General features: G+C 43.1%; 1 protein-coding gene across 2 annotated transcripts in view; it reads right to left on the bottom strand.

Annotated features, from left to right (window-relative positions):
- Positions 1-16,765: 16,765 nt before the first annotated feature.
- Positions 16,766-27,432, bottom strand: part of malt3 (MALT paracaspase 3) — a 138,135-nt gene continuing 127,468 nt past the window's right edge. For both annotated transcript variants that reach the window (XM_063070871.1, XM_063070872.1), the window contains exon 18: positions 16,766-20,933. In XM_063070871.1, the coding sequence (XP_062926941.1) occupies positions 20,592-20,933 (342 nt within the window). In that variant the 3' untranslated portion in view covers positions 16,766-20,591. The remainder of the gene's footprint in view (positions 20,934-27,432) is intronic.

The raw sequence follows: 27,432 nt of genomic DNA, 5'->3' as shown, positions 1-27,432 counted from the left end.
CCTGGAAATAGCGAAGCGCTAGGATGCACAGCTGTTCCAAAATCCCAACAGGTTGTGAAGAGCCGTAATTTGAACTGTAGATCACAGACTCCAACAGAACCCCAACCATCTTGAAAAGAAAGGAAAGACATAAGAGAAGAAGAATAAGCTGTTTTGTGGACGAACTAGAAGAAGCTGTCTGGGTCTGCAAAAATTGCTGGCTCTATCTTTCCACATCAAAGGTTATGGGGAGAAGACAGGGGAATGGGCTTGAGAGGGATAATAAATCGGTCATGATGGAACAACCTCGAAGGGCTGATTGGCCTAATTTTGCTCCTTTGTCTTATGGATTAAATGGGCAGACAAATCTACTTTCAGGCATGCTTAAAACCCACTGTTGAGCAACAAATCTGCTGTTAACAGAAAGATTGCACAGTCCATAAAATTTTAATTCAATGTTAACAGGATAATGAAGTGTTAGACAGGAACACCTATGCTGGTCATATCCTCCATGCTATTACTATGAGCGCATTACATGATCAATGGCACATTGATTTACTGATGTGTAGAGGCTTGCATCTTAGAGATACACAATGTATGTATGTGTCAACAGGTCCCTGAACACATTACTGCCTGTCAAGGTGTTGGACTTGGCACTCGTATTTCACACTGGCCCCCTCTGCCATAGCCAAGTAAACATTAATTAATCTTCATGAAGGTTCATTATTGCCTTGTGACTGAGGTACAGTGAAAAGCTTGTCTTGAATAATAGTGGTAAGATCATAAGACATAGGAGTAGAATTAGGCCATTTGGCCCATCAAGTCTGCATGGGTGATTTATTATCCCTCTCGACCCCATTCTCCTGCTTTCTTCCTGTAACCTTTGATGCCCTAATTAATCAAGAACCAATCAATCTCTGCTTTAAAAATAACTTGGCCTCCACAGCCATCTGTGGCAATGAATTTCACAGATTCACCACCCCTCTGGCTAAAGAAATTCATCCTCATTTCTGTTCTAAATTGATGCCCTTCTATGCTGAGGCTGTGCCCTTTAGATCTAGACTCACCCACTATAGGAAACACCCTCTCCACATCCACTCTAGTTAGGATTCTCAATATTAGGTAGGTTTCAATGAGAACCCTCCTCAATCTTCTAAACTGAAATGGGTATAGTTCTGCCGTCATCCCTATTAGTGACCTGAGTTCATAGAGAACACAGAATATAGAATTTGAGAAATTACAGCAGAGGAGCAAGAAATCGACCCACCATACCGGCATTGAGCATGATGAAAAATTAAACTAATCCTATTTGTCTATGCATGGTTCATATAAGACCATAATATATATGAGCAGAATTAGGCCACATTTTATCATGGCTGATCCAATTTTCCTCTCAGCCCCAATCTCCTGCCTCCTCCCTGTATCCCTTCATGCTTTGACCAATCAAGAATCTATCAACTTCTGCCTTAAATAAGAGGGATTCATCTCTTATGTTACTGTGTAGGCTAATTAAAATGGCTTCTTTGTTATGTTATACATGAGAATGCTTCTTTATTATGTTAAACACTGAGAAAGTTCTTGCGCTGGCAGTTTGTTTTGGCTTATCTACTGATAAGAGGACAAATGAACCAATTGGGTTAGTCGTTTTGCCTGTGGGGTGTCTGTAAGAGATTGTATGCGTGGGGTTTTGGGGGGCAGAAGGCGGGAGAGAGAGACAGAGGATGGATCAGGTGCTGTGAGTCCGCTAACCGAGTCAGGCCCCGGGGAGGGCGTTTGGCGAGGAAAAGAGATGGAGACAGACTTGTGTGGAGCGTCTGGTCGACCACCATTGTTGATCCCAGGCCACCGGTCGAGGTGGTCCGAGGGGGTCGCAGGATGAAGAAGAAGGGTCCTGAGCTCCAACTGTTTGTGCACGAAGAGATTGAGCTTTGATAAGTGTGGCGCCTTTTATTTTCCTCTTATATTTTATTCTCTATTAATTATATAGTTCCAGTAATATCTATAAACTGTAAATCATTTAATTGTATCTGGTGTATTGTCTGTTATTTGGGCTGAGTGGGGTACATCACACAGCATCCACACAAACTAAATACCCAGTTTGGCGGTGCCGAGAGCTGTTTCCCTAGACGACAGCGAGCCAAGCGACCCTGAGGGTGGCCGGGGGGGGGGGGGGGCACGCTACAATACATACAGACTTGGCCTGCTGTGGCAAAGAATTCCACAGATTCACCACTCTCTGGCTAAAGAAATTCCTCCTCATCTCCATTCTAAAAGGATGCCCCTTTATTATGAGGCTGTGTTCTCTGGTCTTAGACTCTCCCACCTTTGGAAACATCCTCTCCACATCCACTCTATCAAGGTCTTTCACCATTCTATAGGTCTCAAAGAGGTTGCCCCTCATTCTTCTGAATTCTAGTGAATACAGGCCCAGAGCCATCAAATGACAAGCCATTCAATCCTGGAATCATTTTTGTGAACCTCCTTTGAACCCTGTCCAGTTTCAGCACATTTTTTCTAAGGTAAGGGGCCCAAAATTGCTCACAATACTCCAAGTGAGGCCCCACCAGTGCTTTATAAAGTCTAAACATTACATCCTTGCTTTTATATTCTAGTCCTCTTGAAATGAATGCTAACATTGCATTTGCCTTTCTCACCACAGATGCAACCTGCAAATCAACCTTTCGGGAATCCTGCACAAGGACTTCCAAGCCCTCTAGAACCTTAGTTTTTTTGTATTTTCTCTCCATTTAGAAAATAGTCAACTCTTTCTTTTCTTCCATCAAAGTTCATGACCATACACTTCCTGACACTATTCCATCTGCCATTTCTTTGCCCATTCTCCTAAACTGTCTAAGTTCTCTGTAGCCTCTCTACCTCCTCAAAATACCTTCTCCTCCACCTATCTTCATATTGCCTGAAAACTTTGCAACAAAGACATCAATTTCATCATACAAATCATTGACATATAATGTAAAAAAAATTGGTCCCAACACTGACCCCTATGGATCCCTACTAGTCATTGGCAGCCAACCAGAAGAGGCTTCCTTTATTCCCACTCTTTCTCTCCTGTCAATCAGCCACTGTGTTATCCATGCAAGAATCTTTCCTGTAATACCATGGGCTTGTAGCTTGTTAAGCTGCCTCATGCGTGGCACTTTGTCAAAGGCCTTCCAAAAATCCAAGTACACAACATCAACCGATTCTCCTTTGTCTATCCTGCTTATTATTTCTTCAAAGAATTCCAACAGATTTATCAGGCAACATTTTCTCTTGAGGAATCCATGTTGACTACGGCCTATTTTATCATATGCCTCCAAGTACCCTGAGACTTCATCCTTAATAATCGACTCCAATATCTTTGCAACCACTGAGATAAGACTAACTGGCCTATAGTTTCTTCTGCCCTTCTCCCTTCTTGAAGAGTCGAGTGATATTTGTGATTTTCCAGTCTTCTGGAACCATTACAAAATCTAGTGATTCTTGAAAGTTAATTACTAGTGCCTCCACGATCTCTTCAGCCACTTCTTTCAGAACCCTGGGGTATACACCACCTGGTCTAGGTGACGTATCTACCTTCAGACCTTGCAGTTTCCCAAGAACCTTGTCTCTAGTTATGGTAACTTCAGACACTTTATGACCCCTGGCAACTGGAATTTCCAACATATTGCTGGTGTCTTCCACAATGAAGGCTGATGCAAAATACTTATTCAGTTTGTCCACCATTTCCTTGTCCCCCATTACTATCTCTCCAACATTGTTTTCCAGCAGTCCAATATTCACTCTTGCCCCTCATTTACACTTTATGTATCTGAAGAGGCTTTTGGTATCCTCTTTAATATTATTGGCTAGCTTACTTTTGTATTCCTTCTTTATCTCATTAATGATTTTTTAGTTGCTTTCTGTTGGTTTTTATATGCTTCCCAATCCTCTAGCTTCCTACTAATTTTTGCTCTATTATATGCCCTCTCTTTGGCTCTTACGTTGACTTGATTTCTCTTGTTAGCACGGTTGTGTCGTCTTTCCTTTGGATTAGTTCTTCCTCTTTGGGATGTATATATCCAGTGCCTTCCACATTGCTTCCAGAAATTCCAGCCATTGCTGCTCTGCCCTTTCCCTGCCAGTGTTATTTTCCAACCAACTCAGGCCAACTCCTCTCTCATGCCTCTGTAATTCCCTTTACTCCACTGTAATACTGAAACATCTGACTTTAGCTTCTCCTTCTCAAATTTCAGGGTGAATTCAATCATATTATGATCACTTGGCCCTAAGGGTTCTTTTACCTTAAGCTCTCTAATCAATTCTGGTTCATTGCACAACACACAATCCAGAATAGTCGATCCCCAAATGGGCTCAACCACGAGCTGTTTTAAAAAGAATCTTGTAGGCAGTCTAGAAAATTCTCCCTCCTGGAATCCAGCACCAACCTGATTTTCCCAATCTACCTGCATATTGAAGCTCCCCATGAGTATTGTAACATCCCCTAGTCCCTTTATGTTCACATGTATGTCTAACTACCCCTCTCATCTCACCATCATACATGTCCTTCTCTTTGATGAATACTGTTGTGAAATTCCATCATCTCATCTGGTTATGTCCTTATCTGCTTGGCTCTTGACGTATGACATTTTACATTAATATTAAAGCCTCACAAACTCTCTGAGTTACTCAAGTAGCATACATGGATTACGTACAACTTTTTGGGAATAATCATGGATCACGGAACATTACAGCACAGCGTAGATCCTCCGGCCCTTGTTGTGCGGACCTGTTAACCAACCTTAATATCAATCTAATGCTCCCTTCCCACATAGTTCTCCATTTTTCTTTCATCCATGAGCCTGTTGAAGAGTCTCTGAAATATCCATAATGTATTTTTCTCAACCACCACCCCTGGCAATGCATTTTACGCACCTACCGCTCTCTGGAGTAAAAAAAACTATCTCTGATATCTCCCCTACACTTTCCCCCGAGCACCTTAAAATTCATGCCTCCTTGTATTAGTCACTTTCGCCTGGGGAATAGTCTCTGGCTATCCACTCTATGCCTCTTATCAATTTGTACAACCCTATGAAGTCACCTCTCATCCTCCTTTCCTCCAAGGAAAAGCACTAACTTGCTCAATCTACTCTCATAAAATATGCTTTCTAATCCATGTGATATCCTGGTAAATCTCCTCTGCACCCTTTCTACATCCTTCCTATAATGAAGTGACCAGAACTGAATACAATATTCCAAATGTAGTCTGTACAGAGTTTTATAGAGCTACCACATTACCTCACAGCTTTTAAACTTAATCCCCTGACTCATGAAGGCCAACACACCATACTCCTTCTTAACCACCACACCTTTGAGGGAAGTATGGATGTAGACCTCGACACCTCTGTTCATCCATATTAAAATAAAATTAAGCATGATTAATGCTGTATTCTTCCCTCAAGTTTGGCCTCCCAAAGTATATCACTTCACAACTTTCTGGATTGAACTCTATTTGCCACTTTTCAGCCCAGATCTACATCTTATCAATGTCCCACTGTAACCTAGAGCAATCTTCTACACTATCCACACACAACTAACCTTTGTGTCATTGTAAACTTACTAACTCACCCATCCATTTCCTCATTCAAATCATTTATAAAAGTCACAAAGATCAGGGGTTCCAGTACAAATCCCTGTGGAATACCAATGGTCACCAACCTCCAGGTAGAATGTGCTCCATCTACTCCCACTCTCTGCCTTCTGTGTGCAAATCAATTCTCAATCCACAGAGATTCCCTGGAACCCATGTTTCCTGACTTTCTGAATAAGCCTACCAAGGGAACCTTGTCAAATGCCTTACTATAATTCATATAAATTACATCCACTGTTCTAGCTTCATCAATCTGTTTTGTCACTCTCTCAGAGAATTCATTCAGGCTCTTAAGGTACGATATGCCTTTCACAAAGTGTGGTTGACTATCCCTAATCAGACCACGCTTCTCCAAATGCTTTTAATTCATGGCTGTACGAGTTCTTTCCAATAGATTGTCCACCACTGACTGGTCTGTAATTCTCTGGGTCATCCCTATTACCTTTCTAGAATAAAGGAATAACATTTGCCACTCTCCAATCTTCTGGTACTACTTGTTTGGCTAGCGAGGATGAAAAATTCATGGCCAAAGATGCAACAATCTTCTCTCTTGCTTCCATGGTAACCTCGAGTCTGGTAGGCCCTGGAGACTTCTCAATCCTAAATGTTTTCAAAAGTTCCAATGCATCCGCTTTCTATGTTCCAGTATTTTAGCCTGTTCTACGCTGTCCTAATATTGTCAAGGTTCCTGTCACTGGTATATACTGAAGTAAAGTATTCATTAAGGATCTCCCCTATCTTCTCCAGCTCCAAGCACACCTTTCCTCTCTTATCTCTGATCTGAGCTAATCACACTCTAGTCATCCTCCTCTTCTTCATGTTCATATAGAATGCCTTGGGTTTTTCGTTAATCCTACTTGCCAAAGCCTTCTCATGTCCCCTTCTAATTCTCCTAAGTCCCTTCTTAAGATCTTTTCTGGCTACCCTGTGACTCTTCAGAACCCTGTCTGATCCTGGCCTGCTAAACCTTAACTGTGGTTCTTCCTTCCTGTCGACTAGATGTTTCACATCTCTTGTCAACAATGTTTCCTTCAACATACCATTATTTCCTTGCCTCAATAGACAAACCTGTCCAGAACGTCATGCAACTGCTCCCTGAACAACCTCCACATTTCCACTGTGCATTTCTCTGAGTACATCCATTCCCAATTTATGCTCTCAAATTCCTGCCTAACAGCATCTTAATTCACCCTCCCCTCCCATTAAGTACTTCCCCATACTGCCTGAACCTATCCCTAACCAAAGCTATGGTAAAGGTCAGGGAGTTGTGGTCACACTTTCCAAAATGCAAACCCACTGAGAGATGTCACCTGAGTTTGCTCATTGCCTAGTAGCAGATCCAGAATGTCAGCTTGTTTACTTACACTTAGTGGGCACTTTATCAGATACCTCCTGTACCTAATAAAGTGGCCTCGAAGTTATGTCTATGGTCTTCCGCTGCTGTAACCCCTCTACTTCAAGATTCAATGTGTTGAGATGCTCTTCTGCACACCACTGATGTAACATATGGTTATTTGAATTACTGTCTCCTTCCTGCCAACTTGAACAAGTTTGGCCATTCTACTCTGATTTTCATCATTAACAAGACGTTTTCACCCACAGAACTGCTATTCGCTGGATTTTTCTTTGCTTTTTGCACCATTCTGTGTAAACTCTAGAGACTTGCGTGTGAAAATCCCAAGAGATCAGGAGTTTCTGAGATACTCAAACCACCCCATTTGGCACCAAAAATCATTCACGTGGTCAAAGTCACTTAGACCCATTCTGATATTTAGTCTGAACAACTACTGAACCTCTTGACCACGCCTATATGCTTTTATGCATTGAGTTGCACCATATGATTGGCTGATTAGAAATTTGCTTAACGCTTGGATGGACAGGTCTACCTAATAAAGTAAGCCACTGAGTGTGAGTGAGCTGTGGGAAGTTTAAAGGTGATGTGCAGGGCCAGTTTCTTTTTTTACCGAGTGGCAGGTGCCTCAAATGGGCTGCCAGGGGTAGTTATGGAAGCAGACATGATTTATGAGGCTTTTATATTGGCAGGTAAATATGCAGGAAATATATCATGTGCAGGTAGAAGAGATTTAGTTTAATTTGGCATTGTGTTTGGCACAGTCGTCATGGGCCAAAGAGCCTATTCCTCTGTGTAATGGTCTAAGAAAGCAGTATGAAGCAACTTCCTGTGCAGCTTCCAGAGGCCCAGACTATTCATGTAGATTTTATCATGACCGATGGGAAGCACATTCAAATGATTAATTAAACAAAACTGAAATGACAAGTTAGAATAGTGAAAATTAACCTACTGGGTTGTTTTAAAAAGCTGTTGGGTAAGTATTGGGTTCTCTAATGCTGATAAAGGACAAAATTTTGACTATCCTATACAGTCGAGCCTGTATGGAGCCTAAACCAGACAAGGTGACCAACAGTGCACTGCCTTTGATAGATCTTAGCAAACTCCACAGTTCAGGGACAATGGGGATGAAAATGGTGACAAAATCAATATTCTTTAAAAGAACACATAATTTTAAACAAAAAACTTTACCTCACACCTTTAGCATCTTTAGTGGGGATGTGTTAGGCCGAAAGTTTCCATGTTGTATGAACTGGTCCCATGACATTTGGAAAAAATAAACACACCGGTTAGAGACAACAAATTGCATTGAAACACAGTCTAAAAATCACATGATGCTGGGTGCTGTGTTGGAATTTGACATTGAGCCTCATATGGAGACAAAGAAGAAAACACAGAGTCATTGAGATCAAATTTAAGGAGCACCTTGAAAAGGAGAGAGAATAGAGGATTTAGGAAGAGAATTCCTGAAATTAGTTGAAGACACAGTAGCCAGAAGTAGTAATGAATATGGACCACAACAAACTTGGAGGCTTGTAGAACATTGTCAAGATAGGTAGGCTGTGGTGCTATTTGAAAAGAAAGGTGAAATTTTAACTCACGGACTGGAGAAAGGTATGATATATCTTTGTCTCACAAACAACTGGAGTCCATGCAGTTCAAATATTGCGAGTTTCACAGCAGACTCAGGTTATAAGACTGTAGTGTTGATGCTGACATAAGTAGTTTCACTTCCTCAATTGCTGGATTGATATACAGAGTCTTTAAATTTTGTGAAGAAGCAGAGCCTCTTTGCATTGGCTTTAAGAAGTTAACTTCAAACAGGAACCTTCTAGACAAACTCAAAGTAAACTGACACACTTTGTTAGCTGCAACAGTTATTTTCAAAGTTGTTTGAAGTCATCCCAGAATACAGTCTTTGACATAAGGAGGTTTCACCGGGGAACTTACAAAAACATTTTAGTGTTTTAGGAAAGTTCCTGTGAAGGTTTCTTTCCTCTCAAACAAATGTGACTATATTCTTTATGAAATTGAAATATTAATGTTGATTTATTCAAGCATCATAATTATTTGTAGTCAGGCTTAATATGTGCAGGAGCTTCTTGATGAATTCCTGTCCTATAAATCTTACAGCTTCATTTGGCTGGTGTAACAGATGTCATTGTCTCCCTCTCCCCCCACACATCCTTCAGATGATAAGTGATGACTATTATTCTACAAAAGACTGAATGCAGCAGTACAGTGAGACAGTGGGAATATACAGTACTGTGCAAAAATCTTAGGCACATATATATAGCTATGGTGCCTGAGAGTTTTGCACAGTACAGTACATTATGTCTTTCCAGTTAAAATTAACACCTATACTTCTGAGCTAACACAAAGCTAAATACTCGCATTCCTGTTTCCCGACCACATCCCTATATTTAACCAATGTACAGTGCTGTGTAAAAGTCTGAGGCACCCGAGCTATACATGTGCCTAAGACTTTTGCACAGTGCTGTAGATAACAGCTTACTGAAGTAATGGGACCATTCATACAGATAGTCGCAAAACTTGCTTGGGACTTGAGTTTTCAGAGAAACTATAGAAGAATATAAACAGTGTTAAGGATGAGCTCTGAGCTAACGTGTAATTCGTAGCTTGTTCACATACTGTGTTCAAGCATCTTGAACTGACTACATCAGCTTATTAAGTTTTAGATCTTCTTTCTCAAAGTTTGGGCAATACTGATAAAGTCAGCATCCCAACATAACTGTAATGAGATGGTGATATGCCACCCTCTTGTACCTCAGCATCTGTGTAGTTCTGTTCAGTGGGTAGTTTCAGCTTTTTGATCCAGTAATACTGTAGGAACTGTGATTAATCTGAGAAAGCATAGGACTCGTAGGAGAACATGTGGTTCTCATAAAACCCCTAAATGTCGTTCTAGATGACAGTGGTCACGCAATAGAATATAAATAAAGATAATCAAATGTAGACTGTTGAGCAGTTGCTTAACATTTTAAAATCAGGGCCCAGTCACATTTGAGATTAAAATTATACAGAGATAAGCTTTATTTGTCTCAAGTGCTTCGAAACGTACAGTGAAATATATCATTTGGCGTCACATGGAAACATAGAAAACATACAGCACAAAGCTGTGCTGAACATGTCCTTACCTTAGAAATTACATAGGGTTACCAGGAGCCTTGTATTTTTCTAAGCTCCATGTATCTGTCCAGGAGTCTCTTAAAAGACCCTACCATATCCGCCTCCACCACCGTCACTGACAGCCCATTCCACGCACTCACCACTCTCTGCGGAAAAACCCTACCCCTGACATCTCCTCTGTACCTACTTTCAAGCACCTTAAAACTGTGCCCTCTCGTGTTAGCCATTTCAGCCCTGGGGCAAAGCCTCTGACTATCCACATGATCAATGCCTCTCATCATCTTATACACCTCTATCATGTCACCTCTCATACTCCATTGCTCCAAGGAAATAAGGCTGAGTTCACTCAACCTATTCTCATAAGGCATGCTCCCCAATCCAGGCAACATCCTTGTAGATTTCCTCTGCATCCTTTCTATGGTTTCCACATCCTTCCTGTAGTGAGCTGACCAGAACTGAGCACAGTACTTCAAGTGGGGTCTGACCACGGTCCTATATTGTCATGATCCGGACCGGGGTCCCTTTAAATTTACCTTGTTTATGTTACGATCCGGACCATTGATTCCCTGTTTTCCTGTGTCCCTCGACTTTGGTGATTAGAGGCAATTAACGCTCGGCTGAACCGGTAGTTTATAGTCTCCGGCTTTCAGCCGTTCGGCTCGGGAGCATTTGCGAAGTCACCAAGGTACGGTGTGCCAATGTCATCTGGCCGGAGCAAGCCTAGTCTCTGCCCGAAGCGAGTGCTGGTAATTCGCCTTTCCTCACCGGAGCAACCTTGTCAAGTTATCTTGCCAAAGCGAGCCTGCAAAGTTTCCTCACCGAGATGGGTCCATCAGTTAACCCGCCAGAGTGAATCAAGAACCGCTGTCTACTGTTCCCGGGCCGAGTCGAGAGCTCGCCACTACCCGGAGGCTCCAAGTCAAGTCCTGGCTCCGGGGGCATTCAAGAACCAAGTCAAGTCCTGGCCCTGGCGGCTTCCCAGTTCTGAGTCAAGTCCTGGCCCTGGTGGTCTGTGATTTCTGTCCTACCCCCTTGTCTGAATCCCTTCTCTGCCCCTCTCGCCTCTAGCCCTTGTCTGCAGCTCCCGCCTGCACTTCAGTCTAGTTCCATCGCTGGAGCTAGATAGGTACTGTCTGGTGTTCATTCGTGTTGGTCTTGTCTTGTCTTGTCCTTGCCTCCATGGGGTAAGTCAGGCCATCTTGCCGTTGCTCCGCGGGGGGTCATGTTCTGTCTTGTCTTGTCCTCGCCTCCGTGGGATAAATCAGGCCGTCTTGCCGTTGCCCCGCGGAGGGTCATGAGTCCCGGCCCTATGTCCTGTACCCAAGGAGAGGTCCCGACTCTGTGTTCTGTGTATTTGTCCATGGTTCCATGTACCTGCTCCCTGAGACCGAGGCTCTGTGTTCCCATGTTCCTCCTCTCCCTAGCCCATGTCATGTCCTTGCCTGGTTCTGGGGTCCGAGCCTGAGGCAAGACCCAGGTACTGGGTCCTTGCCCAGTTTCTGGCTTGGAGTCCATACCCTAGCCTCTTCATGTCTCTTCTAGTTCTGGGAGCCGATTCCGAGTCCTAGCACAGACCCTTGGTCCCAGCCTAGTCGTAGTCCTCAGTCCTTGTCCAGTTTGCTACTCCTGCTCCAGCCTAGCTCTCCTGATATCGAACAATAAACTAAATTTAATTAACCTCACAAAATGTGTCTTGCATTTGGGTCCACCCTCGCTCCCTATGCCCCCGCCATTGTGACATACATAGCTGTAACATTACCTCTCGGCTCCTAAACTCAATCCCATGATTGGTGAAGGTCAATGCATCGTATGTTTTCTTGGCCACAGAGTCAACCTGCGCAGCAGCTTTGAGTGTCCTGTGGACTTGGACCACAAGATCCCTCTGATCCTCCACAATGCCAAGAGTCTTACCATTAATACTATATTCTGCCGTCATATTTGACCTACCATAATGAACAACCTCACACTTATCTGGGCTGAGCTCCATCTGCCACTTCTCAGCCCAGTTTTGCATCCTATCAATGTCCCATTGTCACCTCTGACAGCCCTCCACACTATCCACAAGACCGCCAACATTTGTGTCATCAGCAGATTTACTAACTCATCCCTCCACTTCCTCATCCAGATCATTTATAAACATCACAAAGAGTAGGGGTCCCAGAACAGATCCCTGAAGCACACCTCTGGTCACCGACCTCCATGCAGAATATGACCTGTCTACAACCACTCTTTGCCTTCTGTGGGCAAGCCAATTCTGGATCCACAAAGCAATGTCCCCTTGGATTCCATGCCTCCTTACTTTCTCAATAAGCCTGGCAAGGGGTACCCTATTAAATGCCTTGCTGATATCCATATGCACTACATCTACTGCTCTACCTTCATCAATGTGTTTAGACACATCCTCAGAAAAATCAATCAGGCTCGTAATGCCTGGCCTGCCTTTGATAAAGCCATGCTGACTATTTCTAATCATATTATGCCTCTACAAATGTTCATAAATCCTGCCTCTCAGAATCTTTTCCATCAACTTACCAACCACTGAAGTAAGACTCACTGGTACATAATTTCTTGGGCTATCTCTATTCCCTTTTTTGAATAATGGAACAATATTCGCAACCCTCCAATCCTCCGGAATCTCTCCTGTCCCCATTGATGATGCAAAAATCATCGCCAGAGGCTCAGCAATCTCCTACCTCGCCTCCCACAGTAGCCTAGGGTACATCTCATCCAGTCCCAGAGTCTTATCCAACTTGATGCTTTCCAAAAGCTCCAGCACATCCTCTTTCATAATATCTACATGCTCAAGCTTTTCAGTCTGCTGTAAGTCATCCCTACAATTGCCAAGATGCTTTGCCACAGTGAATATAGAAGCAAAGTACTCATTAAGTATCTCTGCTATGTCCTCCGGTTCCATACACACTTTTCCACTGTCACACTTGATTGGTCCTATTCAGTGAGGAATCAAACATCAAATCAACGAGGAATTTGTGCTGGGGACAGCCCGCAAGTGCTTCCATACTTCTGGCTCCAACATCACATGCCTACAACTTACAAACTGTAACCCTAACCATACACTGCTGGAATGCAGGAGGAAACAGAAGCACGTGGAAGAAACCCATGCAGTCACAGGGAGAATTTATGAACTCCTTACAGACAGTGGCGTGAATCAAAACCTGATCAATGCTTGTTGATCGCTGGCATTATAAGGCGATTATGCCAACTGCTACACTAACATGGCACTCATAGTTTATTATAAATTATAGTTTCAACAGCTCGTGGTCAGATTTTTAAATGCCTGAGAAATCAGATAATGAAATGGAAATTGGAGCTTCTGGCTCAAATTCTCCTACTCCCATTATTCAAGTAGTTGTTCTGTTGATTGTAATGCCTTTTCACTGTGACAGCTGATTCCATTCTTTCACTCATTTCCTTCATGATTGACAACCAAGTGCCATCTCGAATCACCCAACTCCAGATCAGTTCTAATTGGCAGGACTAATTTCCAATGGTCCTTGGAGTGATTTCCATCATAAATTACACAATAAACCAGAAATCTGCCAGCATCTGGGTGACAAGAATACCATAAAAATTGCATTATCATAAAATTTAAGCAAGATCAATGTATCCACAGGCTGTTGTCCATCCTCCAGTCTCCCACTCCCCAAACAACTAGACTCCATCTCGAAATTAGGGCTAATATTTCAGTGAGCAGGTACTCATTCTAATAATAGCACCCAAGGGAAAATGAGATGCTGTCTTCAAATCCAAATTAAGTAACATTTTCAAAGATTCAAATTTTCAAAGTACATTTATTATCAAAGTAAGTATACAGAGTACAATTCTGAGATTTGTCCTCACGCAGGCAGCCATGAAATAAAGAAACACCATCGAACCCATTCAAGAAAACATCAAACACTGAATGCAGGACAAAGAAGAACAAAAAGGGAGAGGAGGACTGGTCAAATGCAGGCCGAACACCTGCCCCTCCTCTGCTGTTGGCCTCGTTGACTTCAGCCTTGCTCGACACCTCAGTCGCAGATAAACAATTGAGTGAATCATGGGCTTGCACCCTGTCTCCAGGCTACCAGGCCTTGAGGTCACACGCTCCACTCCAAACCTCATCGCACTCCCTCAGGGACAGGAAAGTAACTTGCCAGATTATTCCATCAGGCCCAAACCACACCATCAAAATGTAAATCATAGGTTCCAAACCCACGGAGCTTAGCAGTAGAAATATATTTGAAAGGAGAAGAAATAAACAGTAGTTTAGTAGGCTGGCTACAGGACATCACCGGTGGTCACATTGTTCGCTGATGCCATGTTGTCAGTGCTTTTTGATACATTTTTGATAAATTCTGATACATTATTTGAATAATCTCGAAGGCTAAATGGGTGAAAGGATTCTCAGCACTCTCCACCAATGGGAAGCTCCTTGTCTCTGCCCAGATCTGCGGTAGATTGATGGAGACAACACACATCAAAGTTGCTGGTGAACACAGCAGGCCAGGCAGCATCTCTAGGAAGAGGTACAGTCAATGTTTCGGGCCAAGACCCTTCAGGTGTTTGCATAGATTGATGGAGATTGTTTTAATGTAGTATCTATCATACAGCCATAAGTGGAAGATGAGCAAAAGGTATCCAGCATTCCTGAAAACCTTGCACCATAATCTGGACAGCTAATTCAGAGATTAAATTACACATATACTCCTGATCCGTTTGATGTACTCCTGAGAATGCCGCACGAGTGGCAAAGTTATCAAGAAGCAACACCTAACAAAGCTATAGTTAACTAAATAAAAACACATAAAATATGGGAGTGGCATGGTAGCATAGTGCTTTACAGTACCAGTGACACGGGTTCAATTTCCACCACCGCCTGAAAGGAGTTTGTAACCCTAGGCTAGGGTTAAACCTGGAGTTGCTGTGTGATGTGGCTTGAAGGGCTGTACCTCGACAAATAAAAATGCTGGAGGAACTCAGCAGGTCAGTCAGCATCTATGGAAATGAATAAACAGTCGATGTTTCAGGAAGAGAGCCGTCATCAGGACTGGAAAGGAAGGGGAAAGACTCCAGAAGAGAAAGGTTGGGGGAGGGGATGGAGGATAGCAAGAAGGTCATACATGAAGCCGGGAGGCTGGAGATGAAGGAATGTGATAGGAGAGGACAGTGGATCATAAGAGAAAGGGGAGGAGGAGGGTTTAGGCAGGCGAGAAGAGGTAAGATGCCAGAGTGGGAACAGAAGAAGAGGGGAGAGGGAGGAATTTTTTTTTACCAGAAGGAGAAATCAATTTTCATGCCATCAGGTTGGTGGCTACCCAGACAGAATATAAGGTGTTGCTCCTCCACCCTGAAGGCGGCCTCATCATTGCACAGGAGGAGGTCATGAACTAATGTGAGAATGGAAATGTGAATCAAAATTAAAATGTTGGGCCACCGGGGAATTTCTGCTTTTGCTGGATGGAGCAGAGGTGCTCGACAAAGTGGTGCCCCAATTTTATTTTGGGTTTCACCTATGTAGAGGAGGCTGCATCAGGAACACCAAATACAATAGAGGACCTTAGCAGATTTGCTAGTGAAGTGTTGCCTCAACTGGAAGGACTGCTTGGGGCCCTGAATGGAGGTGAATAAGGTGAACTAAATAATTGTTTTATAAATGTTTACTTGGAGAAAGATGCATTATATGCAGAGTGGACAACAGAGGCCATTCTACGAGAGATCCATGTATGAAAAATGATGATGTGGAGATGAGGGTAACCTACCAGAACAGTTTATTGTATACTGCTGGCCTTCTATCTATTTGTGGTATAGATTGTTTCAATGCATTGTAAAGGGTTAAACAGGAAAGTCACTTTCCCAGTGTGTAGGATGTAGCTTGATCTAATTACAAAGGACTTCTGGTAAGGTGGTGGTGTGTTCAATCACAATGGCTTCTATGGAGTCAACCAAAGATGTTATTGTCCTTTTTAAACATATTTCTTATGATAGCAAGACTCTGCTGGACATTAAGAACTTAAAGTACAGTAGGTCTGCCCCATAAGCAAGATGCTCGTTGGCAGAGAAACTGAAGGATCAGGACTTGGTGCAGATCATGCTGCTGCCTGCGACAGAGAGGCGTTGGAGGATTTGGTGCGCAGTCTAACAGTGAGTCAGATTAGCTGCTTTTCTTGTGATCGCAAGACCTTGGTGGACAGTGGAAATGTGGAATGCTACAGGTCCAATTCACTGATTTATTGGCAGTCTACAGGGGAGCTGCATGGCCTTGGTTGTGCTGAGGACTAACCCTCAAGCCAGTGTCACCTATTTACAGCCACCCAGGAGAGAGGTGTCTGAGTCTGTGTGGCACAGCGTCCAAGCTGGAGTCACGTTTGCCCCCCCACCGTTACACTTGGCAGAAGACAAGCTATATTGTGTTTGGCTGTAGACAGCTGCAACGTACATGGACTCAGGATCTTGGAATATTCTTTTGTGTGACTGCATTTTACTGATATCTTATATGTGTTTGCTATCTTATACTGTATGTGCCTTGTGCTATGTGAGACTGTTTTGCACCTTGGCCCCAGAATAACACTGTTTCGCTTGGCTGTATTAATGTGTATTCATGTATGGTTGAATGATAATTAAACCTTAACTTGATTTGCTCAGTCACAGGTCCAGAATAATCCATTTTATTATAATATAATCTGAAGAAGAAAAAAACTTTTCAAATGATACATTTTAATATCTTAGTTTTACCGTGACAAAATTTAACAAAATATTTCCGGCTCTACTCTGCAGACAATTAAATAACTCTACTTTTAAAGTATTACAACTTCATGTAAAACACGTTACATAAATTAATATCAAAATATAACTTTAATATCAAACATAACAAAGAGTTAGTTTTTCCAGCATTATTCCAAATTGTGTTTGTATCTCAATCCTTTCCATAAGGATTGATCTGCTGGTGCTAGTTTTACAGACCCTGCGCCATTCCATCAAAATACTCATCCTCACCAATCAGTCTAAGCATTAATGTACTACTGAAATACTTTCTGAAGTGTGATCATTGTAATGCAGGAACCACAGCAGCCAATTTGCAGATAGCTATCTTCCATTTATAGTTACATTTAGCTCTTTGGTAACATACTTTAAAAGAAAGTACGTCACCAATGTTGGTCAGGAGACAATTTCCCTGTTCTTCAAAATGTAACATCCATTTAATATTTCACTTGTAGAGCAATGCCTCTTACAGAGCAGCACTCCTGTTTAGTAACATATCAGATTTTGTGCTTACTTACAGGTACAGTGTGGACAGACCCTTACAGCCCAACGAGCTGCACTTGCCAACAACCCACTTATTTCACTCTAACCTAATCACAGGACAATTTACAATGACCAATTAAGCTACTAAACAGAACATCTTTGAACTGTGGGAGGAAACCCATGCAGTTCACGGGGGGAACGTACAAATTCCTAACAGATGGCACCGGTGCCAGAGTTGAACGCCAAACCCTGAGACATCCTGAGCAGTAATAGTGTTGTGCGCTAACGTGGCGCAAATCTTGACGCAAAACTATCCGATTCAAAAGTGAGTATGGTACACATTGAGTTCAGCTGACTCCTCAGGATGCTTTATATCGCAGCACATTTGTTTTAACTGAAAACCATAACAGCACTTATGAATTTTTTCAATTTGCATTTATACACTTTTTATTTTAGTGTAGTCCAACCCCTCCAAAACACATGACCAAGGGAGTAGAATCAGATCAGAAAAGGTGAACACCAAGCTGCAAATGGACTTAGTATTAGATGCCCTAAAACTTGGTCAAAGATGTAGGTGCGAGGAGCATAGTAAAAGGAGGGATTTAGGGAAATAATTTCAGTCTTTAAGGTATGGGCAGCTGAAACCTTGCTACTATTGGTGGTGTGAAAGGATTAGTCGTGACACAAAAAGTCAGAGTTGGGAGAAAGATTAGAAATAGAGGGATGATTAATATTAATGGAGAATCTTGTAATGAAAGTTCCTATTAATAAACAGAATTGTTCCAAAGTCTGATTAACACTGCCATTTAATTTGACTTTGTGACATAATTTTGTTGAAGAGTGGGTGCCAATGAATTAATAAAATGTAATAAGCAAATTCACAAGTGTTAAAAATCAAGAATACTGTCAGCTGAGCACTGGAGTTGTTGCCTGAACACATAATCCTAACTCTCCTGGTAAAAAACTGACAGAATAAAATTTACCTCAGTTATACACTGTCAACTTTTCTATCCACTAAATTCACATCTGATGTTATTCACTGGTGGTTCACTTGTCGTGTCTGCCACAGAACCAGGGCACAGAAAGAGGTATTTGGCCTCTCAGGTCCATCTCAATTATCAAGTACCCATGCACTTTTTGTACTTACTAGTACCTGTCTGCTTTTCTATGCACTGATGATTCAGGAGCTTACTTACATACTCTGTAAAGATTGTGGAGTATCTGCCATGGCTAAGAACTCAGGCAGTATGTTCCAGATGGTCAACACCCTCTGAAGTCACCAGTTCAGCTCTTAATATCTGTCTAACTCTTCTCAATTGGCTTCTGCAGTCAGGCTAGTCAAATTTTATTTGTCTCCTTATGTTCCAAATCACTGGGGTGGACCATGATCTAGTGCAGTAGTATAAAGCAGATGGTGGATGACCTGGTTCACAATGAATTGAAAACGCAGAGTGCAATATGGGCTTTCAGATTACTATCAATCATTTCACCCTGATGCACAGAACTCAAGGTCTTTCCCACCTCATCATCCATTCATTACACAAAAAAGTTTTAATGTTTCAATAATGCTTTGTCACTTTTGTTTTCTGTATCACAAGCTCGTTAAATAAACAGATCTGATTACAAACAGAAAAATGAGAATGGTAGGCAAACATGAGTCTCCAGCTTTTCTAGTGATTGAGGTTTGAGAACTTCAGCCATCATCAAAAATAACATTGAGTTTAAAATAATAACAACTTAATTAAAGTGTAAAGAGAGGCTCCATAAACACTCAAGAATGTATTGGCATGTAACCAATGAAATCCTCACAGCTCTCAGTATATCATTCCTGGAGCCAAATGGCATTTATAGATTCAGTTTTAATCTGATATTGCATAAAATATCAAATCATCTGATGTTACTGTCTCCATTTCTACAACCTGGTAGGTAAACAGAAAATTAATATGGTGTCAAGTGCTATTAAAGGACAAGAAATAAGAATAAATACACATTTTCCTTACACTGTAACAATCACAATGTTTCCTGTTAGTAGTGTTCCGAATATGATTGATGGAACTTAGCTTTCACATTGTGTGCACTACCTCAAACACAATGCAGTTTGGGCTTTTCCCCTTTCACCAATTAACTGATGTTAATACTACACAAGGACAGTTTAACTCTCTCCTGTCTTGACTGAGGAACCTGATGGCATGTGAAACTAAAGAACACAGCACATATCAAAGGCAGTTAAGCAATTTATGTGACATCAATGTCCAGTTGTTGACCAGCTTGCTGATTATTTTCAGTTTTAGTGCTTTGGTACAAAGCCTTGTGCCTACAGGGAACTGGTGTATCCCCATGTCTCAACCACCACACACCCATTGTTATGTGTGCTGGGAAAGGGTAAAATAAGCTAAAGCAGTTTAAGTAGATCAGGATTAGTTCAGGTGATGTCAAGTTACTTATACCCAGTATCGCAGCCTGGCTATATGCCATTAACTTAATAAAATGAGCAAGCATCTAGAATTGCAATGGCAAAAATATGCTCAGTATATCCAACTGACAGTATTCAAGAAAGTGAGCCAGTAATCATCTGTAGTAAATTTTACCGGGGTTTATTTGGATTCTACTGGTATCAGGGACTGAGCAGATGGAACTGTTGATGGATAGTCTTTTCTATAGTCTCCAGTGAAGACCATAAGACAAAGGAGCAGAAATAGGCCATTCAGCCCATCAGATCTATGGCTGATTTATTATCCCTTTCAACTCTATTCTCCTGCCTTCTCCTTGTAACCTCTGACACCCTTACTAATCAAGAACCTAGCAACCTCCGCTTTAAATAAACCCAATGACTTGGCCTTCACAGCTGATTGTGGCAATGAATTCCACAGATTCACTACCCTCTGTCTAAAGAAATTCCTCCTCATCTGACCATCCTTGTGTTCTGAGGCTGAGCCTCACAAGTGACATAAACTAACAACTATCTAGCTAGTATGATGAGCTCCAAGAACCAAATGGAACTGGTTGGCCACTAAATTAAGATTCAAACCTTCATATAAATCAGAGCATTAAGTTTTCATTGAAACCGCCCAGCACCAATGGCAGACCCCATGAACTGACGAGGAGTTGGCCAGCAACCCCATGTGCAGTGTAGCAAGTATCTGACAGAAGTTTAATAGTTAAAGTTGAGTGCATAATCACAAATATTTAATATTTATTACACTCATAGAATCTTCTCCACTAGTTTAGTCCAAGGAGATTGTGTTACCAACTCCACTTTGATATTTCGCTCTCATCATTTTCCTCTGGTTCATTCGGCCTTCTAGCTTGGTGTGCTAAATGCACAAACTCTTGCTCATTTGCTGCCTTCTGAATTCCTGACCCACAGGCACGGCTCGTATCCTTGGTGACAGTGCTACTGGGTGCCACAGCAGAAATATGGCTGCTGCTGGCAGTACCGCCTTCAGCCCGTGCGGCTGGCATTGTCCTGTACAGCTCCAGCTGTGACACCAGGGGGAGCCCCAGGTCGATATCTACTATTTCTTCCAGCTTTGGCTTTTTCTTACAGCTTTGATACTGAAGGATCACCCGCAAGATCAATGGTTGCTGCAAAAAAAAATAGAATTATCTCTTAGAAAACTTCCTTAGAAAGGAATGTAGTTACATTCAATTTGTATACGTATTGTTCAAGTAGTTAAAGAGTAACTTGATTCCAGGCACCACCACACCACAGGGAGAATATATTAGCTCAGAAGGGAATGTTGTCAAGATTCACTGGTACGTTTCTTGGAGCTAAAAGGTTTGATTTATGAGGAAGAGCCTAATTGACTTGCATTTCTTGAATTCAGGTATTTGAGATGTATACAGACTTTATATAATGGGGGGCAAGTCCTTTTGGATGTGAAAATAGGAAAAGAGGTTTTAAAAAATGAGAATTGCACTATTCAGGGAAAATGTAAAGAATCAGAAGAGGAATGGAAGGCTTAAATTGTTGTTAAAAAGGAGAGCAAAACAGGAATCAGTAGATTTATTTTAGTAATGAGGATTATAAATCAATGTGGTAAATGGAAATATGATGGGTCATTTCATTGAATGGTGGTGATGTTTCATGAGGTAAGTGGTTTCTACTTCCTCATTATTTCAATAGCTGAGGCAGTGTACGTGGAATAAAAAGTTAGTCACACTGACTGCAGTGAACGTGATGCGTTGCATTATCGGAAGTGGCTTGATAAGTTCCTGCAACAGAGTTTAGCCAACAAGATTTCAATAAACAGCTGAGCAGGCAAGTGTATTGTTAGCCTGTATTTCAACCCGATTTGAAAAGAAAAATAGGGAAGTCTTATGCAATTATATAGGGCCTTGGTAAGACCACATATGGAGAACTGTGTAAAATTTAGGTGTTTTACCCATGAAAACAGTGCTATGAATATTCATTTGACTGGGCCCAGGGATGGTGGGATTGCTATGAGGAGACTGGGACTGGATGAGTGTTCATACAAATTCTTAAAAGAACTTTACAGGCTAGATGCTGACAGGTTGCTTCCTTTGATTGAAGAGTCTAGAACCAGAAAACACCACTTAAGGGAATTGTCTGCCCTGAAGGACTGTGGAAACTCATTATGGTGCTGGAGACAATGGACTCTTGCTTTCCCAGTGTTTAACTGGCAGGAAAAAAAATCAGCTCATAAATATTTCTGACAGAGCTTAAACACAAAATAATCTGCAGATGCTAGGGTCAAAGCCACACTCACACCATGCTGGAGGAACTCAGCAAGTCGGGCAGCATCCATGGAAACGATCAGTCAATGTTTCGGGCTGGAATCCTTCGTCAGGACTGAAGACGGAAGGGGCAGAGGCCCTATAAAGAAGGTGGGGAGAGGGTGGGAAGGAGAAGGCTGGTAGGTTCCAGGTGAAAAACCAGTAAGGGGAAAGATAAAGGGGTGGGGGAGGGGAGGCAGGATGGGGACAGGCAGGAAAGGTGAAGAAGGAATAGGGGGAAAGCACAATGGGTAGTAGAAGGAGGCGGAAACATGCGGGAGGTGATAGGCAGCTGGCGGAGGGGGCAGAGTGAAACTGGGATGGGGGACGGGAGGGGGAGGGAATTACTGGAAGTTGGAGAATTCAATATTCATACCAAGGGGCTGGAGACTACCCAGACGGTATATGAGGTGTTGCTCCTCCAACCTGAGTTTAGCCTCATCATGGCAGTAGAGGAGGCCATGTATGGACATATCTGAATGGGAATGTGAAGCAGAGTTGAAGTGGGTGGCAACCAGGAGATCCTGTCTGTTGTGGCGGACGGAGCGGAGGTGCTTGACGAAGCGGTCCCCCAATCTGCGTCGGGTTTCACTGATGTAGAGGAGGCCTCACCAGGAGCATCGGAAGCAATAGGTGACCCCAACAGACTCACAAGTGAAGTGTTGCCTCACCTGGAAGGACTGTTTGGGGCCCTGAATGGTGGCAAGAGAGGAGGTGTAGGGACAGGTGTAGCACTTGCGCTTACAGGGATAAGTGCCAGGTGGGAGATCCATGGGGAGGGACATGTGGACCAGGGAGTCGCGGAGGCAACCATCCCTGCGGAAAGCGGAGAGGGGTGGAGAGGGAAAGATGTGCTTAGTGGTGGGATCCTGTTGAAGGTGCCGGAAGTTGCGGAGGCTAATGTGCTGGATCTGGAGGTTGGTGGGGTGGTAGGTGAGGGCAAGGGGAGCTCTGTCCCTGTTGTGGTTGCGGGAGGATGGGGTGAGGGCTGAAGTGTGGGAAATGGAGGAGATGCGGGTGAGGGCATCATTGATGACGGTAGAAGGGAAACCACGAACCTTAAAGAAAGAGGACATTTGAGATGTCCTGGAACGGAAAGCCTCATCCTGGGAGCAGATACGGCAGAGCCAGAGGAACTGGGAATAGAGAGTGGCATTTTTGCATGTTGCAGGATGGGAGGAGGTATAGTTGAGGTAGTTATGAGAGTCAGTTGTCTTATAAAAGATGTCAGTGGACAGTCTGTCTACAGAGATGGAGACCGAGAGATCGAGAAAGGGGAGAGAAGTGTCTGAGATGGACCAAGTGAATTTGAGGGCTGGGTGGAAGTTTGAAGTAAAGTCGATGAAATTGACGAGCTCAGCATGGGTGCAGGAAGCAGCACCAATGTAGTTGTCAATAGAAAAGTTGGGGAGCAGTACCAGAATAGGTTTGGAGCATAGACTATTCCACATAACCAACGAAGAGGCAGGCATAGCTGGGGCCTATGCGAGTGCCCATAGCTACATCCTTGGTGTGAAGAAAGTGGGAAGAGCCAAAAGAGAAGTTATTAAGTGTGGGTACCAGTTCCACCAACCGGAGGAGGGTAGTGGTGGTGAGGAACTAGTGAGGTCTATTGTCCAGAAAGTAGTGGAGGGCTTTGAAGCCTTCTTGATGGGGAATGGAAGTGTATAAGGACTGGACATCCATAGTGAAAATGAAGCGGTCGGGACCGGGGAACTGGAAGTTATTGAAGAGGTGGAGGGCATGGGATGTATCCTGGATGTAGATGGAGAGGGACTGAACTTTGGGTGACAAAATGGAGTTCAGGTAGGCAGATACAAGTTCGGTGGGGCAGGAGCGGGCAGAAACTATGGATCTACCGGAACAGTCAGGCTTGTGGATCTTGGGGAGGAGGTAAAACTGAGCAGTGCGGGGTGTGGGAATTATGAGTTTTGTGGCTGAGGATGAGAAGTCTCCGGAATTGATCAGAGCGGTAATGGTAGGGGAGACAATGGTTTGATGGTTTTTGGTGGGGTCCTGTTCCAGGGGTAAGTAAGAGGAGGTGTCAGAGAGCTGCCGTTTGGCCTCAGTGAGGTAGAGGTCCGTCCGCCAGACTACTACAGCCCTACCTTTGTCAGCGGGTTTGATGGTGAGGTTGGGATTAGTGCAGAGAGAGTGGAGGGCAGTGCGTTCAGAGGGAGTGAGGTTGGAACAGGAGAGAGGAGTGGTGAAGTTGAGATGGTTGATGCCTCGGCGACAGTTGGAGATGAAAAGATCGAGTGCAGGTAGAAGGCCCGGGCGGGGTGTCCAGGAGGAGGAGGAGAGTTGAAGACAGGAGAAGGGGTCATCAGTGGGGGGAGGGGAATCCTTGCCAAAGAAGTAGGCTCGGAGACGTAGGCGACGGAAGAAGAGTTCAGCATCATGGCGGGCACGGAACGCACTGAGGTGTGGACGGAGGGGGACAAAAGTGAGGCCCTTGATAAGGTCTGAACGTTCTGCCCCAGAGTGGGGAAGGTCAGAGGGGATGGTGAAGATACGGCAAGGATTGGGGCTGGGGTCAGAGGAGGGTGAAGAGTAGGAGGTCTCAAGAGGGAGAGGGGGTGTTGGGATGTTCAGGGAGTGTGAGGTTAGGGGATGATGAGGGATCAGAGGAATAGAGGGGCGATGAGGGGTAGAGGGAAGGTTGAAAGTCGCGGGGAGGAAAGAGGGTAGTGGGGGAATAAGACGAGCGGTAGGACCCAGTGGCAGTAAGAGCGGGTCCTACCACTCATCTTATTCCCCCACTACCCTGACAGAGCTTTTTTGGAGATACAAAACATAATGGTGCAGAATCAGGAAGAAAAATAACTACTGTTGAATGTACTGTGTTACAAAGGTGGAACAAAGCAGTCCCACCAAGGAAAGGGACAGACCATGAAAAGGCAAAAGGAGGTCACGGAAACTAAGGGATAGATGAATGGAACATAAACACCAGTCACAAAATATGGCACCTGTCACTTTGTTAAAAATGTCTCCTTGCTCTGGTGGTGACAGAAGCCACACTGGATGGATTCAAACAGAGAGGTGTAATGGTCCGCAATAGCTTTCTCGAGCTGATTTTTGTTTTATACGGAAGCACATTTAAGGCCTAACAATCAGAAAACTTTAATGTAACCTGCACAAGAACTTATTACCTGAGATTCATGTACATAACTGAAGCTGATATTCCAATAAAATGTCAGAGAGCTGCTATAATGTTGTAAATATTATTTCAAAAAGGAATTATACTAAATCTCTGTTTAATCTCTTCTGAATTTAAAGATACATTTAATTTTGAAGAAGAGCAAAGGACTTCTATCCAATATCCGCTCTCATGGAATCTATGTTAAGTAAAAAATAATTTTATTTCAACTTGGGTTTCTTTTCTAGGAGCATAACACTCCGCCCACACCCCATAATGCAGGGGTAATCTGTATTGCTTTTCTGCATAATTACTTAGAAAATACTTCATTATATATGCAGCATTTTTCTGCACTGACCCTATATCCCCTGATGGCTTTAATATCTAAAATCTTATCAGATAATGGATGCATTAGTGATAATTTTTCAAAACTCGTTAGATTCTGGACTAGTTCCTGAGGATTGGAGGGTGGCTAATGTAACCTCACTTTTTAAAAAAGGAGGGAGAGAGAAACCGGGGAATTATAGACCAGTTAGCCTAACGTCGGTGGTGGGGAAACTGCTGGTCAATTATCAAAGATGTGATAACAGCACATTTGGAAAGCGGTGAAATCATCGGACAAAGTGAGCATGGATTTGTGAAAGGAAAATCATGTCTGACGAATCTCATAGAATTTTTTGAGGATGTAACTAGTAGAGTGGATAGGGGAGAACCAGTGGATGTGGTATATTTGAATTTTCAAAAGGCCTTTGACAAGGTCCCACACAGGAGATTAGTGTGCAAACTTAAAGCACACGGTATTGGGGGTATGGTATTGATGTGGATAGAGAATTGGTTAGCAGACAGAAAGCAAAGACTGGGAATAAACGGGACCTTTTCAGAATGGCAGGCAGTGACTAGTGGGGTACCGCAAGGCTCAGTGCTGGGACCCCAGTTGTTTACAATATATATTAATGACTTGGATGAGGGAATTAAATACAGCATCTCTAAGTTTGCTGATGACACGAAGCTGGGTGGCAGTGTTAGCTGTGAGGAGGATGCAGGGTGACTTGGATAGGTTGGGTGAGTGGGCAAATTCATGGCAGATGCAATTTAATGTGGATAAATGTGAAGTTATCCACTTTGGTGGCAAAAATAGGAAAACAGATTATTATCTGAATGGTGGCCGATTAGGAAAAGGGGAGGTGCAACGAGACCTGGGTGTCATTATACACCAGTCATTGAAAGTGGGCATGCAGGTACAGCAGGCGGCGAAAAAAGCGAATGGTATGCTGGCATTTATAGCAAGAGGATTCGAGTACAGGAACAGGGAGGTAGTACTGCAGTTGTACAAGGCCTTGGTGAGACCACACCTGGAGTATTGTGTGCAGTTTTGGTCCCCTAATCTGAGGAAAGACATCCTTGCCATAGAGGGAGTACAAAGAAGGTTCACCAGATTGATTCCTGGGATGGCAGGACTTTCATATGAAGAAAGACTGGATGAACTAGGCTTGTACTCATTGGAATTTAGGCTTGTACTCATTGGAATTTAGAAGATTGAGGGGGGATCTGATTGAAACGTATAAAATCCTAAAGGGATTGGACAGGCTAGATGCAGGAAAATTGTTCCCGATGTTGAGGAAGTCCAGAACGAGGGGTCACGGTTTGAGGATAAAGGCGAAGCCTTTTAGGACTGAGATTAGGAAAAACTTCTTCACTCAGACAGTGGTGAATCTGTGGAATTCTCTGCCACAGGAAACAGTTGAGGCCAGTTTATTGGCTATATTTAAGAGGGAGTTAGATATGGCCCTTGTGGCTACGGGGATCAGGGGGTATGGAGGGAAGGCCATCTGAGTTGGATGATCAGCCATGATCATAATAAATGGCGGTGCAGGCTCGAAGGGCCGAATGGCCTACTCCTGCACCTATTTTCTATGTTTTCTATAATTGCAATTAGTGACTGAACCATCACAGTCCTTTGGAATCCCAAAGATCAGCTTGTGTGTAAAGAAATTTCTTCTTGCCTGGTCCTGAACTGGGAGCCCTGATTTTAAATACCCCAGCATGGGGAAACATCAACTTCACATTTACCCTGTCAAGCTCTTTTCAAAGTTTGTATATTACAATGAGATCATTTCTCATTCATCTAAACTCCTGACAGCACAGACCAGGTTGGCTTAATCTCTCTTTGAATAACAAACCCATCAACCTAGGAGGTTGTGAAAGGTG

This window comes from Mobula hypostoma, chromosome 18, assembly GCF_963921235.1.
Source record: "Mobula hypostoma chromosome 18, sMobHyp1.1, whole genome shotgun sequence".
NCBI lineage: Eukaryota > Metazoa > Chordata > Chondrichthyes > Myliobatiformes > Myliobatidae > Mobula > Mobula hypostoma.
The sequence above is the reverse complement of the archived record's forward strand: the minus strand, read 5'-3'. Positions and strand labels throughout refer to the sequence as shown.